At 40.1% G+C, this 19,102-nt stretch overlaps 1 protein-coding gene across 1 annotated transcript; it reads right to left on the bottom strand.

Moving 5' to 3' along the window:
• LOC121301928 (insulin-like growth factor-binding protein 4) lies at positions 1 to 18,412 on the bottom strand. Its single transcript, XM_041231650.1, has 4 exons — positions 17,676 to 18,412; positions 3,396 to 3,559; positions 2,692 to 2,823; positions 1 to 2,343 (listed from the first exon to the last, which is right to left on the bottom strand). Exons 1-4 carry the CDS (start codon positions 18,010 to 18,012, stop codon positions 2,209 to 2,211), a joined length of 768 nt encoding a protein of 255 aa, XP_041087584.1. The 5' UTR covers positions 18,013 to 18,412; the 3' UTR covers positions 1 to 2,208.
• Positions 18,413 to 19,102: the final 690 nt, after the last annotated feature.

Genomic DNA, 19,102 nt, shown 5'->3' with positions numbered 1-19,102 from the left:
ATCATTAAAAAGAATGTGTTTATTTTTTCACATTTATTTTTCTACATTCCACATCACCTTTACTAAAAGGTTGCAGTACACACAAAAGGTTTACTATGCAGGCATGCCCAGCGTAAGGTGGCACAGTAATGTGGTGCATGTAAATCACAGAAAGTATTCTTCCAATATACACATAACACCTTCCATCCTGACAACCGGGGCTGGGATCAATTCCTGTTTCTCAATTCCTTTTCAAAATCAATTCCCAATTCCAGCTGCTTCGAAGGAATCATTGTTTTGATTGTTCACCTGCTTTCATTTGAAGCCATTTAGTTGACTGACAAAGCAGTGACTTCAATGTAAGTCATTTGCTGCCCCTGTTTGCTTCAACAAAACGCTGCTAATTGCAATTTTGATCAATGACACGCTGGTATTGATTACAAGGGAATGGGAATAGCGAATTGATTTTAAAAAGGAACTGGAACACTGAAAAACAGGAACTGACCCCTAACCCTGCTGACAATACCATCAGTTTTATTGAAAAAAAAAATTAGTTGCAGACGTGTTTGGTGAAAAGTCTTTGTTAAAATGTGCTACTTGTAACTGATTGGCATCTCAGCCAATTGAACTGAAAGGCAAGAAGTGGTTGCGAACCATACTGCTCAAAGCCAAACACCTTACCATTCAACTAAAGAGCAAGCTCTACAGTTGAGAGGCAAGTTTGGGGCTTATGCTGATGTACGTGTTAGTATAGCATCAGAATCTAGACTGATGCATACTGATTCCCAGGAGCTACAGATTCCTTTTTCATTTGCATTTAATCAGACGCAGGGTACTAGGAGAAAAAAAAACAGCTTTGCATTGTCAGAAATTCCATTTGGATCAGCCTCTACTGACGAAGAGAACTAACGTTGCTCTCAGCCTCTATGCCACAAACCCCATTGGCTAAATGTTTGACCCATAGAACGAAGCTCCTGAACAGAATATAACCCTGGCATTGATCAGCTACTGTTCATTTACCAATCAACACAGCTATGTACTGTCTGTTTGTAATCTGAACAAAACATCAACGCTAGTATTACAGCTATTGATTTCCCTGACAGGTACTAAGAAAGAAACCAAGTTTTTTTAGAGAACTGGTCTTCATGGGTTAATCACCTTGGAAATGGGCTGCTGGAACAGTTAAAACCTTGGCCTCCCACATGTTCATCTGTGCAGTTTATTGTGAATATGGGAGAAACCTCAATGGCAGGGAACAAAAACTTTTGATAATTAGAACCATTGTTCTCAGGGCAGAGATGCTGGCATTGTCTAACTAGGAGGCTGAAGCAGGAGGCGTGCAGAGCAGTGCTGTACATGCTGTGCAGTGATTCATCTCGGCACAAAGTAGTTTTAGCGAAACATGCTTTTGGATTGCTAAGTCATGGCTGGAATGAGTTGATTCACATGTTTGCATGCAATCTTTTAGAGACCAGAGTTCTTAGTCCACCGCACTATCATTGATCAGTGATCATTGACAATTAAACATGCAGTTCTTTCAGAACAGTTTATTGGCATGTTGTTGCAGCTGTGCTAGTGTATCCTTTTCTTAGGAAATAACCAATTACATTTTTGGTGGTTTTTTTGTAGCTTAAATATTGGAAAGGATGTGCAAAAAAACTTAGCAGTTCAACAAGGCGTATACGTTTTGATCTTTAATTTATGATGTTGTAAAAGAAGACCCTTTTTTGTGTTATCGGTCATCAAATTAAAAATAGAAAACTGCTGACTGCTTCTTAAACAACAGTCAAATCAACAGAATTTAAGACCACTGGCCTTGGTATCAAAGTCAAAATGCTCCAAACCCAATCATCGCTTTGAATCAGAAAGTAAAAAAAAAAAAAAAAAAAACCCTGACATGCGTTGTTTTCTTTAGTTTGAACTCAATCTTTAGCAGAACCTTTGAGAATATAATGATTAATTACCATTAATGTGCCTGTCAGTCAAGCCATTTTTATTTGTTTATTGTTTTGTTTTTTTTTCAGATTTAACATTAATTGAAATTAAGATTACTTTTTTTCTGTCAGTTTGTTTAACTTGTTTCCTTTGCACATCCTAGTACCTTTGACCGTAAGTTTCATGAGGTTATGTGGTATTGTCCCTTCTGTCATCATACAAAACAGCACCAGTAGGTTTCAGCATGGGTGAGTCCACCAGGGTCACAGCAGCAGCCCCTGTGCCAGTCGACACTCACTCCCTGATCGATTCTATAAACTGGTGGCAGTCCAGGTCACCTTTGACCTCCGGGGTCCCCACCAGCCGAATGCCAGTCTTCTGGTCAACACACCAGCACTTCCCCCGTTGGCCATCCAGAGCAGGGAGGCACTGTTGGAGAAACAAAAAGGGGAAGTGTAAAGAACCTTCTCTCAGTACCTATTTAATATCTCAAACCTGTCAATCACTGCATGTATAATTGTCACATATTAAGTTTCCCATCTATGCCATGCTTTTTAGAGCTTTTTATTCATTTTTTGCTCTTCTGAATCCTTGCAGGGCAGCTTCTTGTCCCCATATTCACTTAACAGAAATGTCTAAAAAAAAACAAAGGGGATGGCATTGTGTAAATTGCTTACTTGTTAAACATCTTACACTGTCCACTGTTTCTGCGTTTCTCCTCAAGACTTTGACCTTTTATTTTTACATTAGATAAATGTACAAGCTCTACACAGAAACCTGCTTGGGGTGGAAGTTTCCGTTCTTGTCGCAGTTGGGGAGGGGGATGGTGTAGAAGTCCTCGTGGGTTCTTGTTTGGGTTGCCAGTCTGTCGAGAGCTCTCTGCATCTCCGATTGGCATGGCGGCAGGACCTAACAGCAATTCGAAAACGGCAAATCTCAGTAACGCTTTCCAGGGTCTCTAATTCCTATGCATTTACACAGTCCTTACTGAATAAATACATGTGTACTTACACATAATCACAATGTTATTATGCATTGTGACAATGTACTTAATGTGTACATCTTTTTGCATGACATATGTAAGCAATTGTATCAAAAAACGGATTAAGGTTAGGGTCAGGTTTATATCATGCAAAAAGATTTACACATTAAGTACATTGTAATTATGCATAATAACACTGCAATCATGTATAGACCACACGTATTTATGAAGTAACTACTGTGTAAATACACAGTAATTAGAGACACTCTGTAAAATGTTGCCCAAATCTCTTTCCATTCACAAAACTCACAACAGACTCTGAGATTCAAAAATCCATCTTAAACCTGATTAATTGATTAAACCCTGCATGTTCTGTTCATCGAACACGAAAAGGCCATGCCTCTAATTTAATAAACAGGTCGGGCCGCATTGCCTAAGCAGATGAAGCAGCTTCGCTGGTCGGATCGCTCTCTCCCGGGCACGCTTGATGCACACTCACCAGAGGCTTGTTCTCTTCTCGATTCCCATTGTTTTTCATCTTCCCGTTTTTTATCCCTTGTTCTCGGATCTTGGCTTGGTGTCTCAGGAGACACTTTTTATCCTGCGGGCTGCAGGAAATGTGGCTGTTGTTGGGATGGTCCAGGTTCCACAATTCTTCTTTTTCTGTAAAAAACAAAACAAAACAATAGACTCAATACCAGGATGCCTGGTGGACTTGAAATGAATCGTTACATCATTAATTATGTAGTACACGGTGCTCCAATTGGTTTCCATCTGTGTGTATTGGTTCCAACCATTGTGATTGCTTTGTCCACATATGAAACTGTTACCACTGTGGTACCATTCAACCAAGGGTTGTCCCATTGTACAAGTCACAGGATCATTGCCGTTGTATTGCCACTGGCTACATTGGCATTGAAGAGCACTAAGGATGCTTGGGTTCTCTATGCTGGCTTATCCTTGCTTACCAAATAGAAAAAGAGTTATATTTATCTGACCTCTTTGCTGTCTTTTCATTTCTTTACTTTTTCTCCTCAGAGCTAAGGAGGCCCCTAAACAATGAGAGATGTTAGTTTTTCATTTCAACGAGCTGCCTCTCGAAGGTCGGCTTCGGTGACTGATGCTTTGCCAGTTCATAGGGTTTGATCAAGCTGCCAAGACTTGCATGCTGTGAAATTAGAGTGCATAAATCTCAGAGCAATGGTGCCTTTTCCACGATGCCTCTCCAGGAAATCGAAGAGGAGAATTTAGAATCTCCCCTCCCTTTCTTTAATCGTGAAGCTTCTGAAGGCTCCCAGGTTTGGAAGAGGAATTGTTGAGGATGCAGGTGGGTAGACCCACCTGCTGCTGTGGGATTTGCGGTGGCAATCGAAATGGAAACTCTTTAAGTTATGCCAGGGGTAAGCGACTACGGTGGGAGGGGTTAGTTGTGAGAGTGGATCCCTGTTTTGGCAGGCTGAGAAAAGTACCCATACTCAGCTTTTGGACACATGCACTAAATATGCAGACACCTTTCTCGAAACAAACATTGACCAACCAATGCAAAAACCTTTCACAGTATTGATCTCTAACTAGAAAAGGGTTATCATCTCAGTAGAGAAAGCAAAGGGTGTGATAATCAAAACTTATCAAAACAATAAAAAGAGTGCTGTAAAATCTTTGGAAGTTTAAGGAAATGTATTATATGTTATAATTCCACTGCAAGGTGATAAGGGCAGTGAAACTCAAGCTGATAAAAAAAAAAGAGGAAATTCGATTTGACACTTTGGGATCTACACTTTTTGACTGTAGGAGTAAATCCGAACAAGAACGATAGTGGCTTTCTCATCCCTATCCATTGTGCTTTTAATCTCAGATTCTGTAGAACTGCTTTAGGCAGAACATTTTAATCTCAAAAGGCTTCACAGTGCCAAATTCCGTAAGCCTTTCTAACAAGATTGTTCCAAACCATATATGCCTGAAGATCTCCATCAATGGCTTTTCTCTCTTGTCTTATGAGCCTTGTGTCATTCTGAAAGATAGGCAGCCAGATTGAGTAAGCTCTTTATCGGCTAAATTCAGCAACTGGGATGTGATCGTAAGTCTGTCCGTCCCATTCCGTTTCCCTACTCCTCTGGTCTCATTAAAAAGTAATTGGCAAGTACTATGTAAGATTACAAGCTGGCTAAGTCTTTTTCTTACCCTGTGCCAGGGTTTCACTGAACTGTATATAAAACACATGAAATCTGGAGAGCTTGTAGGATTAGTTCCCTTTTTGTTTCTGTTTTTTTGTTGTTGTTGTTGCAGGTTTTAAACGGATCAAGCCCACTTGAAATCAATAAGGGAGATTGAATTCCTAACTGAGGTTCTTTGAGAAGAATTTCAACTAGTTAGTTGGCCACTGTTATAACCTCACAGAGAAAGAGATGCTGTATTCACATCAGCGTGAAACACAGTTAACTCTTTCCATGTTACATATTGAGAAAAGTGATGATAACCAACCCTACCATTACATTTGATTGGAGCCACTGTCCCTAAATCTGCTTTTCAAAAGTGCCAAATGACAAAAAACTAGGACAATTTCAGGGCAGCTGTTGTTTGTTATTTGCTATTTGGTTTAAATGCCACAATTCCAAGTTAAATCTAGAAAAGTTCCATGAATATGTGTCTTATTTTTCTCAGTTTAAGAAAGTTTGAGAACAGGGCCACAATTGTGCTATTCCTGTTACTGAACACCAGATGGCGCTGTGTTAAAGCTGTTCCCCTGTTTTTAGAACACATCGAGTCAGCCTGCTAGATTCCTTCACACCCTGAAATCACAGTAGTATATTTTCATTGTTTACTAACTGTTAATAATTAGCTCATTGAAATGTTAACAAATCTTTTCCATTTTTGTTAACAATGAGCTACAGTGACGCATTTATAAACTATTTGCAAACGACTTTCAAAATGCGTAAAAACATGACTATCATTAGAAGGTAGGAAACACTTTTTTACAGAGTTAGAAATGCATGCAATAGCCGACCAGGTGACGTAAAACACTGAGGAGACAGAATGATTAAATTAGCACCCGCCGAGTAGGGAGGATGGTGTGCCCAAATCGCCTTTTCTCCTTCTCAATCCTTTAATTTCTTATGTTCTTCACCAAATAAAAAACCGATGTGTAAGCATTTTACTAATTGGGCTCAGTGATACGATTAATTATGAACATTGGCTCTCTCTAACATTTTACTTAGAGATCAGATATTGATTATCACCTTGCTTCAGGACCGTTTCATAATTACAGCTGCTTTTTTTGCGTTACAGATTTCCCCATATTGACCTCAGAGTAAAGCGGCTTTCATTATTACCTGCACCATCAGACAGAGCTACAGATAAACCACCTGTCTGATAAATAAACTATCAAATCACGTGCAACCCTGAATAAAACGCAAACTCATTTCATAAACAAACCAAAAAAAAAAAAAAAACAACGCTGTACAATATAACACCATTGCATATAACAAAATAAGTAACACGTTAATTCTTTGACAAATGTATCGACTGTGGTCTTTCAGTCCGTATTTGGTCCGTTGACACTGTTTATTTTTTTAGTTAGTTCACAAATAGTTTAGCTCTGGAAGGTGAGATTAAATCGGCTACACTGATGAACAAGATGTTCCACAAACCCACACAGGAAGAGTTTTCATTGGTTGCAAATCACGAGTCCCCAAATTTCTTGGCAGAATTCTGCAATGATTATTGTTATTTATTTCGCTTAAACCGACACAGAGCAAAGGTTCATCTCTGCAATGGGGAGTCCTGGCAGATAATATTAACAGATTCCCGAGCGGCGTGCTCTATATCAACAGCTTCTCGAGTCAGCTCTTTGCCAAATTGGCCGTGGGTCCACAATATCGAGAACAACCTGTCACAAACACAGCCCAGTGCACAGTAGGACAAACCAACCTGCAATACTGATGCTGTTTGCAACACGCCCTGTAATGCACGAATTTAGAAACTCGCGCTAAACCGCGAGATAACCGTAAGCCTTTTCTGATGCAATTGTGTTCTTACATATATCCTGCAAAAAAAAAAAAAGTCTACATTAAGTAACTATGCATAACGACACTGCAATTATGTATAAATACACATGCATTTACGAAGTAACTACACAGTCATTGGAAACATTTAAATAATAGGTAAATGTTTTTTTGATTTTTCTAAAGGATCTGGCTCTGGGAGACCTAGTTTGAGGTTGCTTTATCAAACCCCAGGTCTCCGCCGGTGTGCCATTCAGCGGCCTGAAACCTAGTCTCCTGAAACCAAGTTCCAAGTTACGACTTGAGCGCTATATAAGAGTTTAAAAGTCCTAACTAGGAGATATAAGGTCCTAACTAGGAGACACATTTGTTATTAATGTTATTATTTTATTGGCACTAGGGGCGCTTTAGTCATATTGTCTTTAGAGTGGTGATGTTTTTAATAATGTGACATGACTGCTGTCTGTTGCTGGATCCCCTTGTGAACGAGACCTCTATCTCAGTGAGGTTATTCCTGGTTAAAGAATGAATAAGTGTTTATTTATTTATTTATTGCTGGAAAAGAAGGTGAAAGAAAGTCTCTCAGGTACTGTAGCTGAGTGATTTCATTGCTATGAATCTGTGTGTGAGTGTCTGCACAGCAAATTGAGCTTGGCTCCTGGATAGCAAAAAAAAAAAAAAAGAGCCACAAGCTTTAAAAAAAACCCGAGGGTCTGGCCAGCAGACCTAGGAATTTAAAAGCTAATCTTTGGAATTAAGTCTTCCAGATGTTGGCAAGAAAAAACACATAATAAAAAGACATTCACGTTTCCTTGGAAGCTGTTAAAATAACACACACACACACACACACACACACACACACCTTAATATATATCTATACTATATATATATTACTCTGTATATAACTTATATATATATATATATATATATATATATATATATATATATATAAGGAAAAGACTTCTTGATTTTAAAAATTTTTAACGAGGAGTCTGCAGTCTTGTAACATCTAGATTTATAAAAGACGAATCATGGTTCTCTGCACTAGCCACATATTACACTTGGCGGGTCTAAAACAACGAGGCGCTTCTATACTTTCTGCAATGAATCATTTTAGACGTTTACGTTTCATAACTAATCCCGTTTATAAAATATTACCCAGTTAATACACTGGAGATTTAAAGCACTGCATAATTCATTTTGATCGGCTTCTGTTCAGCTTTCAAAAAGCGGTGAGCGTTTTTTTTTTTTTTTTGTTTGTTTGTTTTTTCCAAAATACCCAAACAAATACAAATAAAGAATAATAAATCAAACATAGCTTCTAAATGAATGCGCCTCCACTTCGATTTAAGATTATCTGCATGACTCGAATGGAAAGTCCGCTTGAGCAATAAAAAAAACAATAGAAATATGTCTCGGGGGGGGGGGGGGGGGGGGGGGGGGGGGGGGGGGGGGGGGGCGGAATTAATCATAATCAAGTACTTTGCTTTTTCTTTTCTCTTGGAAAGAGAGACTGCGGGACTGACTTTGGTATTTCAGTCAGTTTACTCGCGCGCACACACACACACACACACACACACACATTCACACACACACACACACACACACACACACACACACACACACACACACCACACACACACACACACACACACACACACACATACACACACACACACACACACACACACACACACACACACACACACACACACACACACACACACACACACACACACACACACACACACACACACACACACACACACACACACACACACACACACACACACACACACACACACACACACACACACACACACACACACACACACACACACACACACACACACACACACACACACACACACACACACACACACACACACACACACACACACACACACACACACACACACACACACACACACACACACACACACACACACACACACACACACACACACACACACACACACGCATTCACACACACACACACACACACACACACACACCACACACACACACACACACACACACACACACACACACACACACACACACACACACACACACACACACACACACACACACACACACACACACACACACACACACACACACACACACACACACACACACACACACACACACACACACACACACACACACACACACACACACACACACACACACACACACACGCATTCACACACACACACACACATATAAAATATATATATATATATATATATATATATATATATATATATATATATATATATATATATATATATATATATATAAATATATAAGTAATTACTGGAAGTAATGATTTCCCTCTCTGTTTCAAAATTCATCCTGAGATGCATAATTTAAGGAGCTTTCAATGCAGGTCTGTATAGTCTTACTAGCAGTGCGGTGTAATTAAAACAGTCTACAGAATTATATAAGGGAGTTGTGCTGTGCTATTCAGTCCCCAATGAATGCCCAAGACGGAGGAGGTCCGCGGATAATCAATTTTAAACCGTATAGGTCACCGATACAGAGAGAGAGAGAGAGAGAGAGAGAGAGAGAGAGAGAGAGAGAGAGAGAGAGAGAGAGAGAGAGAGAGAGAGAGAGAGGGGGGGGGGGGGGGGGGGGGAGGGGGCTAAGAAAAGCAAGCTAAGATCTTGCAAGCTGATTCAGCACTTGGGCTTCTATTGAAGTCACTCAACAGCAATTGTCGGGATGGCGTGATTGCATTCCATAAACAAAAAAAAAGAAAAAACAGTCCTGTAAAACTTTGGCATTTGGCTAAAGGGTTTCCATCGTGCGCAGCGCAAATTGAAGTATTTCTCTTAACTGATGAGTCACGGGACTATATGGCTATTGCCTGAAGCAGTTTTTTTTTTTTTTTTTAACTGAGGTATAGTGCTGCTCGGGTTGTTGTTCAACTCCTACCCCCCACCCCCCCACCCCCCACCCCCCAAAAAAAGTGCAACTTTTGTTCCGTGTTTTCTCACGGGGATTGCTGAGAATTCCTGAAGATGGCGATATGAGCTATTTAAATAAACCGCAATGCGAGAGAACGGAACATAGAATTGATTTAATGTGTTTTTTTTTTTTTGTTTTTGTTTTGTTTTGTTTTTTGTTTTTTTTTTAACCTTTTTTCCTCCGTGTCAAGGGGTAGGAAATGTAATCTCAGTTAGAGCCTATGGGAATATGGCTCCAGGCCAGTATTTAGCTTTAGAAAGTTGTATTATTCGTGATTGGCGTTTGGCCATGCTTTTTTTTTTTTTTTTTTTTTTTGCATTTAGATTTTGTTAGAAAACTCCACTAATAAGAGGGACAGAACTTTAAGACTAAATTATTCCCTCATAGCAAAGTGGTGACGCAGCCTCCGCACACAGCTGAAATAAAAAGGGCAGACTGGCGCTGAGTCCTCCAGAAACAAAATTCTAGAAGGGCAAATTATCTTCAATGGAATTCCAGTCTTGCTAAGGTGGTACAGGGGCAGCTATAGTACCATGTTGGTAGACCTATTATATTTGATAACACTTTACATTGTCTCTAATTACAATGTGTTTACACAGTAGTTACATAGTAAATACACATGTATTTACTCATAATTACAATGTTATTATGCAATTGTAGCAAAAAATGGTTAGTTTTAAAGTTAGGGTTAGAGTTAGGGTTAGGGTTAGGGTTAGGGTTAGAGTTAGGGTTAGAGTTAGGGTTAGGGATAGAGTTAGGGTTAGGGTTAGAGTTAGGGTTAGGGTTAGAGTTAGGGTTAGGGTTAGGGTTAGGGTTAGGGTTAGGGTTAGGGTTAGTTTTAGAGTTAGGGTTGGGGTTAGGGATAGAGTTAGGGTTAGGGTTAGGGTTAGGGTTATATCATGCTAAAAATTACATTAACATTGTAACTGTATAATAACTGGCAATCCATTACCAGAGAGTGACCGCATCACTCTGCATCTGTTACTATTTTTGGTGAAGTGGGGTTCTGGTAATCAAGCTGTCTGGGTCTCTTGAGGGTAGCACACAAGGATTATACTGGTATGCCATTTAGATTTTTCAAACTACCAATGCAAGATTGAATGCTTTCTGCTGGGAAAAAAAAATCTTGTTTATTGTTTTTGGAGGGTTTTCTTTTCAAAATCTGGGCATCTCCGTTCCAGGTCTGCAATGTCACCAGAGTTTATTTTTTCTAGAAATAGCAACCTAAAAAAAAAAGAAAAAGGAAAGAGGTGCCGAGAATGATCCGGAAACAAGCCGATGGTTTTAAAACTTTTCATGTTTTCTTTATTACTCTGTCTCTCCTCAAGTATTTCCTGAAGGAAGGCTTTCTTCCAAGATGGTTTGCTTGTTGCCTTTTTGCATTTTTTATCCACCTCTCTCTTTATCTTTCTCATTCTTTTTTCTCTCTCCTGCTTTTCTTAGTAACTCCACAGTCGCATATACCCCACACAAATACCCCCCATGCATGCACATACACTCGCACACACACACACACACACACTCGCACGCACACACACACACACACACACACACACACACTCGCACGCATGCACACACACTTGCACGCACGCACACACGCACACACACACACACACACACACACTCGCACGCACGCACTTAAACTCACTCACACGCACGCACACACACACACACACACTCGCATGCACGTATGCATACACACTCACACGCACGCACACACGCACACACTCACACGCACGCACGCACACACACACACACACACACACACGCACGCACACACACTCGCACGCACGCACGCACACACACACACACACACACACTCGCACGCATGCACACACACACGCACACACACACACACACACACACACACACACACACACACACGCACGCACGCACGCACACACACACACACACACACACGCATGCATGCACACACACTCGCACGCACGCGCACACACACACACACACACACTCGCACGCATGCACACACACTCGCACGCACGCACACACATGCTTTGGGGCAGTCAGGTTATTGTGGTTAACGTTAAGTATTTTGATCTCTTTGTTGGAACGATTATTGATTGCAGTTGCATTTCAGAAAGCCGCTGCTATCACCGCAAAAAGCTCTCAGGTTGCAGCGGATAGCCAGATCATTCCATTTGCACTAGCAGAGCGATGCAGAGGTATGCAGGTATGCACAGGCATGATTCTTCTATAGCAACATTTTAAGTCCCATCTGATTTTTCTCTCGGAGCTGCTGGAGTTGAACCATACATAGGGGCTGGTGAAATACTAGCATGCTTGCTCAAGCAGGTTAGGGTAATTTAGAAAGAGACAGGATTGTCAATGTTGGACAAACCCAGACATAGGAAAATACCTCTTTGTATGTTGAACAAAAGGCCATGAGACAATGGGTGGCACAGACTGAGTCACGATCTTACGTAAAAGAAAAATATTCAGGGCTTACACTTCAGCTCCCATCATAATGAATGAATGACCTTAAAATGATAAAAGCAGATGAGTCTTTCTCAAAGTCTACAATATTTACACAGCATGTCGAAACGACTGTCAGAAACGTCTGCTTAATAGAGAAACAAAAAACAAGTTGCAAATCTGTAACAAAGGCAAAATGAATACTGTAGATGATTGCTGAATGTTAAGTCTTGTGTAACCTTTATTATTTATATTGTTGACTAATATTCGCAGGTGTACAAAGAGAGAAACAAAATCTTTCGACATTTACACCCTGGAGAAAACCAGTCCCTGGGGCTATAAGATAAACATTGAAACAGTACCTGCACAGCTGAGCTCAGGTGCTACTTTTATCGTCTCAATTAACTCCCGAGCTGTGTAAATTGTCTCTGAGCCCCATTGTTTAGTTTTTACATTAACATTCTTGGCAGATTGCAAAATGTTTTTTTCTCTCGCTTTCTCTCTCCCTGGAACTGTAAGAAGCTGTGTTAAACTATTTTAATGGGTTTGTAGAAACTAAATACAGTAATATGAGCGATAACTTCAGCAGAATGGAATTCGCTTAATAATGTTTTCTCTTTCAACAAAGCATTAAAGGAGGTCAGAGTTTCGAAACAATGCCGACTGCTGAATTATCATCCTCTTAAACTGTCTTTCACTGCCTGGGATAGGCCTACTAGTGTCAAAATGGTACCGCAGTGCTGTAATGGAACACCAGTCCGACAAATCCAAAGATCTCTCTTTATTGGGACTAGCTCTATATTAGGACTAGTTGACTCTGTCCCTCTGGTGGTTGGGATATACAATCAGCCTCATGTTTTATTATTGGGGTTGGCGTGACCTATTTTTCAAAACCTGAGATCTCTACACGTACGCAACATATTTCAGGGCATTTTGAGCGGTCACTAAGGGAGACCTTCTTCATGAATCATACCTGCTGTTTATTCTACCGAACTGGGGTGTACAGAGGTCACGGTTTCGGTACTATTTTCTATGGGCAGCAGTCATGTAGTCCAGCCGGAAAGCACATAATAGAGGCAAGCTAAGTCACATGACTCACACCTCCCGCTCTGATTCAGTCATTAGTCCTCTTAGTGCAACGAAAAGAGCATTAGGAACTTTTATTATGAACCCAGTACATGGGTTATGACTGAGGACACACAAACACAGAGAAAGACACTTTGTATAAATACTTGTAGAAATAAATGCATTACCTGTTATATTTGTGCTACTGGAAGTTCAGTATACAAACACATGTGAATTTGTTTATCAGTTCTATAGGGCGACAACTTTTGGCCATAGCTGTAGAAAAAGAAAAACTTCTCATGAACTTAATGCCACTGAGTTCTACCGGCACAGAAAGCAGCACAGTTAGCATGTCTGGTGAGGAGGTTAATGTTTAATGCTGGAAGCCACCTCCAGAGTTCGTCTTGCTGCCAGACTTGTACCACTGGGGTATCTGCCAGCTTTGCTTTTCTCAACAATGTCATAATAATAAAAAATAATAATAACAAAAAGAATAACGACTTTTCTCTTTGACTTTCCAGCCAATGCATATCCTTCAACGCCTTGTGGTCCAATACTGCACACAAGATTTTCTGTACATTTATCTCAGGTGAACTTTCCATGACTCCCGTCTGTGAGCTGAAATGGAAACTAGCTGGTATCACGTTACATTAAGTGTCTCTAATTACCGTCTATTTACATGTAGTTACCTAGTAAATACATGTGTACTTACACAATTACAAGATTATTAGTTACAATGAACATGTAAATCTTTGTGCATGCTATAACCCTAACCCTATACCTAACCCTAACCCTCACCTTTTTCTGATGCAATTGTGTACTTACATATATTGTGTGAAAAGATGTACACATTGTAAATAACATTTTAATGATGTGCAAGTACACTAACTACTGTGTAAATCCACAGTAATTAGAGACTCTTAATGCAAAGTGTTACCTATTATAATTAAACAGCTTTGACGTAATCACTTTCGCAGTCCAGAAACGAGAAAACTGTCCACAGTTATAATATAAACAGGTACCCCATACAGTGCATGACTAACATCATTTGTCAGCCTATACTCCTCCCTTTTTTTCTGGGCTACGGATTTATAAAGCTCACCTCGCAAGGCTTTCATTTCCATTACTGGCTCTGCATGTTTATCCTGCTATAGGGGCGAACCATTGTGCTGACATAAAAAAAAAAAAATTGCCACATTATTAAATAAATGCGGACAGTAAGTCTTAAACAGGATTTTGAATCACATCTGGCATTGATGGCTGGATCTGAGAGTGAGTTACAAGCTCTCATGCCCAGCCTCTGCCCTGTTACACATTGAAAACATGTTTAAGTACCAATCTGTGTTATAACACCACCCTTGCATTAAGTAATGGGCATCAACAGCTATTTTTTAAAATAGACTATACCACCAACTTTGTGGTTTGACAAGTGTCAATGCACCAAACCAGGCAAATGTACACACAGTGAACACACTCTTCAAATATAACACAGAACTCAAGGAGCAATCCCAGAAAGCATTCTAAACCGGAGCTCTGAAACAAGAATCTTATTGGTCTGCTTAGCCTAAAGAACAATGCATGAAAAAAGAGTTCAAAGTCAGGTGCATTTAACTTTTGGAAGGGTCAGGCACTGTAGTTACTTATTAAAAAATGACCTGATTCCAGCACCATGATACGCATTAAGTATTGATAAGCTTCCTAACAATAACATGTTCTCTGTCATTTTTAAAGGGGCAGCTGCCTTTAGCTAGATTTCACCACTGAGTTTATTACAAAGAAACTCCCTTGTAGAAATGCAAGGTCTTAATCTATGACTAATCGGTTTGCAGAAGGGATCCCTCAAAAAGAGTTTGCAAACCACAAATAACTTGTATCAGAAATATGAGCTATTGGAATAGCATACACCTTGCTGTGCAGAATAAGTGAAAGTGCACCAAGATTGTTCCTCCTCCCCCACCCCCAACCGCAGTTGGCTTCTTTAGACAGCTCTCACGGTTTTTGGCTTTAACTGTGTTGAGTATTCAATGGAATTCATTATGCATTACCTCATCAAACATGAACCCACAGAAGTTGTATTCATACTGCAATCTGGAGAGTATTGCTATTTTTTTTATTATTTACCAACATTGCTTTTGAGCTTAACCAGGCTACTGCCACGGAAAATCCCCCAAAATCCCCTAGATGTTCTCAATGAAAACGCTCCATTCACAAACTGTCAAAACTGTAATTATTAATAAATTATATATATATATATATATATATATATATATATATATATATATATATATATATATATATATATATATAGTGCTGTACTGGGCATCAACTGTAACTAGTAATTCATGCAATCCAAGGTGATTCAACAGTGCTGCAAAATTCTGTCAGAATAATCCAGCGGTTAGTCAATTTGACAAATGTTTCAGCTGGTGGATTCACCATGTCATCTGCTTCTCTGTGGTCCTCTGATGGAACCACCATTTCAAGGTAGGCTTGGTGGTCCAGTGGTTAAAGAAAAGGGCTTGATAGCAGGTGGTTCCTAGTTTAGCTGCTGACTCACTGTGTGCGACCCCGAGCAAGACTCTTAACCTCTTTGTGCTCCATCCTTTGGATGAGATGGAAAAACTGAGGTCCAATTGCAAGTGACTCTGCAGCAGCAGCTGTTGATGCACAGTTCACCCCTAGTCTCCGTAAGTCACTTTGGATAAAAACATCTGCTAAAGGACTAATTAATAATGTATACGTAAACTGTTCAATGACTCTCCACACGATAGTTTTTTGATCAAAATACACCTTAAATCAAAGATGTTTTATTATATATGATCACAGCTTTGGCTGCTGCAGTGTGCGTGACAGCAAAACTGTGTACAGTAGGGCAGTCTAAATAAAAATTTAAAAAAAACCTATAAACCTTGGCTGAACTGTATCAACTGAAACCTTTTTTTTTCCCTGTCGTCTGTTGGTCTGTAGGTCCATACAGTCCGTCGCCAAGATTTACAAAAATGTAAATAGCAAGGTTCGGCCTCATTTAATGTGATGTACGCGAAAATTATTTATGTAAAGAGTGACACTTTGTTTGCTGTCAATTACACTGACGAGGCTTGTATAGGGAGCACAAATGTTTTCTTTACATGTACAGAGGGCTGCTTTAGCCTCTGAGACTCAAGAAAAGCTCCTGGTTGCTTCAGACTGCTAATTTAGTGACCTTGCAGACGGACTGACCCTTTACCGTGTGCACTAACAAACTTTCTTGTTTCTGCTCTAATGAATGTCACATATGTTATAACAAGACTCCAATCAAGTTGTTTAACTTCAGTTTAAGGACAAGCTTAAAATAATGGAGCATTCAGCACACCTGGAAATATAGAAGGAAAATAACTTTTGGAGCTTATGTACATGCCACATGCACTGTGATGTGTTAAGAAGAGAGTCTAGATATTCAAGACACCTTTTTTAACAGTGTTTTGTAGTTCCCCATATGCGCACCTTTTGCAATACTTAATCATTGATGTACGAGTATTACATAAGGACAACCAGCCTGAGTAAATGTTGCAAAGGCATGATCACATAAACTTTGGGCTGGCAAGAGCCACCGAGAGATAGATCATGCTTCTGTCAGTGAGAAACTGTTCCACACACCACTGATGTACAGTGCGGTGCTATATCTTAATGCCCTACATTGAAAGAGTGAACATATCAGCAAAAAACATAAAATCAAAATGAAATGAATTCATAAGGTATATACATATATATATATATATATATATATATATATATTATATATCGATATATCTTATTGCTATATATATATATGTGTGTGTGTGTGTGTGTGTGCGTGTGTTGTTTTTTGGGGTTTTTTGTGCGTTAACAGTTTCAAAGCTCATAGCAAAGCATAGCAATGACAGAATAACGCAGTGACTACAATAAAGGAATCCCAAATAACTCAAGTGTCATTTGTCAGGCAGCTGAAATTTGAATGCACATGTGCACATCTGTACGTTTCTTAAAGCTGCCTTGAAAGTCAGATTTGGTTGGCTGTGAGTAGCTATGACCACTACGAGGTTGTTGATCAATTTACCAGGTCACTGTCTATGGTCTGAAAGGGTCCCCTGATATTGCCTTAAATCGCAGGATCAACCTCTCCGGGGGTGAGTTTCAGCTTCTGTCATACAGCACGCTATACAATAATCTATATGTTAACCTGTGGGATTGCCCCTCCAGTATGCTTGGGGGTCTGAAGCATAACAACAACAAAAAGCATCACATGACGAAATTTCACATAAAAAAGACAAGGTGACCTGACTTACCTGTGGCCTGTAACTGTGTGAGCTCCGTTTCCGCCATGCAGATTCCCTGGCCAAGCATCAGGGACTGCAAGGGCTTCTCCACCCCCGGGGGTGGGAAGCAGCGCATCCCGGAGCCGCAGCGGGGAGTGTACACCCCACAGTAGTTGCCCTTGGCCAGGGCACAAGTGGGGCAGCACCCACAGCCTGGCTCTCTCACAGTCTCCTCGCACCCAACTGGCGCCTTGCAGCGGGCTAGCTTCTCCTCAGAACAGGGCGGGCAGCGGATGGCTTCTTCACTCAGGCACAGACCCCATAGCGCCACAAGGACTGCCACTGAGATGCCACGGCGAGAGGGCATGATTGAAGAATACGGACCAGTTCTCGTTCCCCTCCCCCTCCCTCCAGAAGCAGGTGCAAGACTTCTTGGTCCTTTATATGCTTTCAAAATGAAAGTCGACAAGAAATCATAGGATAGATGCCTCAAAATACAGTTTTTTTTTTAAATGAATGCAGGAATATCTTTAGGAAAAGAAAAGAGCTGCAAAGATTATGTCTTTATTTTTTTAATAGGCAAATATTTCTACAAAAAAAAAAGGAAAGTCTTTCTTTAAAATTGCAAGAAAAAAAAAATGCAAAAGATTTCTTTTTTCTAAGTGCACCAGAGCTCCTGCTGTGTTCCTCAGCTGTATAGGTAGTGCTGGCTGTTGAGTCAAATTCTCAGTCAAGTACAGAAACACATTCTTTAGCTCGGCTCTCTGGCGGCACAATCGTAGCTTCTTTGGACTTTATACTTTGGACTGTAGACACGCCTCCGACTCCTCAGGCAGAGCCAGGAAGCGATGAAGGGAGGGCAGCCCAGCAACAAGGCAGGCAGGCTGGGAAGAAATCCCTGGCTTCCAGAGCCAGAATTGCATTTTTCTAATTACAAGAAATGTCGTATGCTTTGAGCCGAGCAGGCACAGTCTGCTGTACAGCTTGAGGGAGACGCTGTCTGTAGCTCAACAAGAGACGCTAAACTGTCCGCTGGTCATTAAAGTCAGTCTAGAAACTGATGCGGTTTATAAAAAGAAAGCAACTAAAGTCCCTCCGCGATTAACAAAAAAAAAAAAAAAAAAGACGTTATTCTCCTAAAGCCCTATTTCTCAACAGACGTCTGTGGCTCAATCGTGTTTTATAATGTGCGTAGTATTTAGAATCTAACGTTGTTAAAACTCCAGAATAACATTTGTTTTCGTTTTGTTTTTTTTTGTTTTGTTTTTTTTTTCTGTGTTGAAGAAAGTAAATTACAGATCTAGAAACAATCGTGTTTAATAGCATTTCAGTTAATTGTGTGTTTATAATAACTGGATCTAAGGGAGGGTTCATTTTGCGCCTTGTTTAAAATTCTTGCATTTCCATGTGCGAATGTGGACAGAATGGGGAAAACATTATAAAACATGCCATTTCTT

The sequence above is a fragment of the Polyodon spathula genome, chromosome 28 (assembly GCF_017654505.1).
Source record: "Polyodon spathula isolate WHYD16114869_AA chromosome 28, ASM1765450v1, whole genome shotgun sequence".
Classification (NCBI taxonomy): Eukaryota; Metazoa; Chordata; class Actinopteri; order Acipenseriformes; family Polyodontidae; genus Polyodon; species Polyodon spathula.
Note: the sequence above shows the minus strand (reverse complement) of the source record. Positions and strands in the feature narration are given on the sequence as shown.

Excerpts from the sequence above, each read along its gene's own strand:
- LOC121301928 (XM_041231650.1), bottom strand. The coding sequence starts at position 18,012 with ATGCCCTCTCGCCGTGGCATCTCAGTGGCAGTCCTTGTGGCGCTATGG. Across the intron at positions 3,560-17,675 it reads CACACAGTTACAGGCCACAG|AAAAAGAAGAATTGTGGAAC; the intron begins GTAAGTCAGGTC and ends TGTTTTTTACAG. Across the intron at positions 2,824-3,395 it reads GAGAAGAGAACAAGCCTCTG|GTCCTGCCGCCATGCCAATC; the intron begins GTGAGTGTGCAT and ends AATTGCTGTTAG.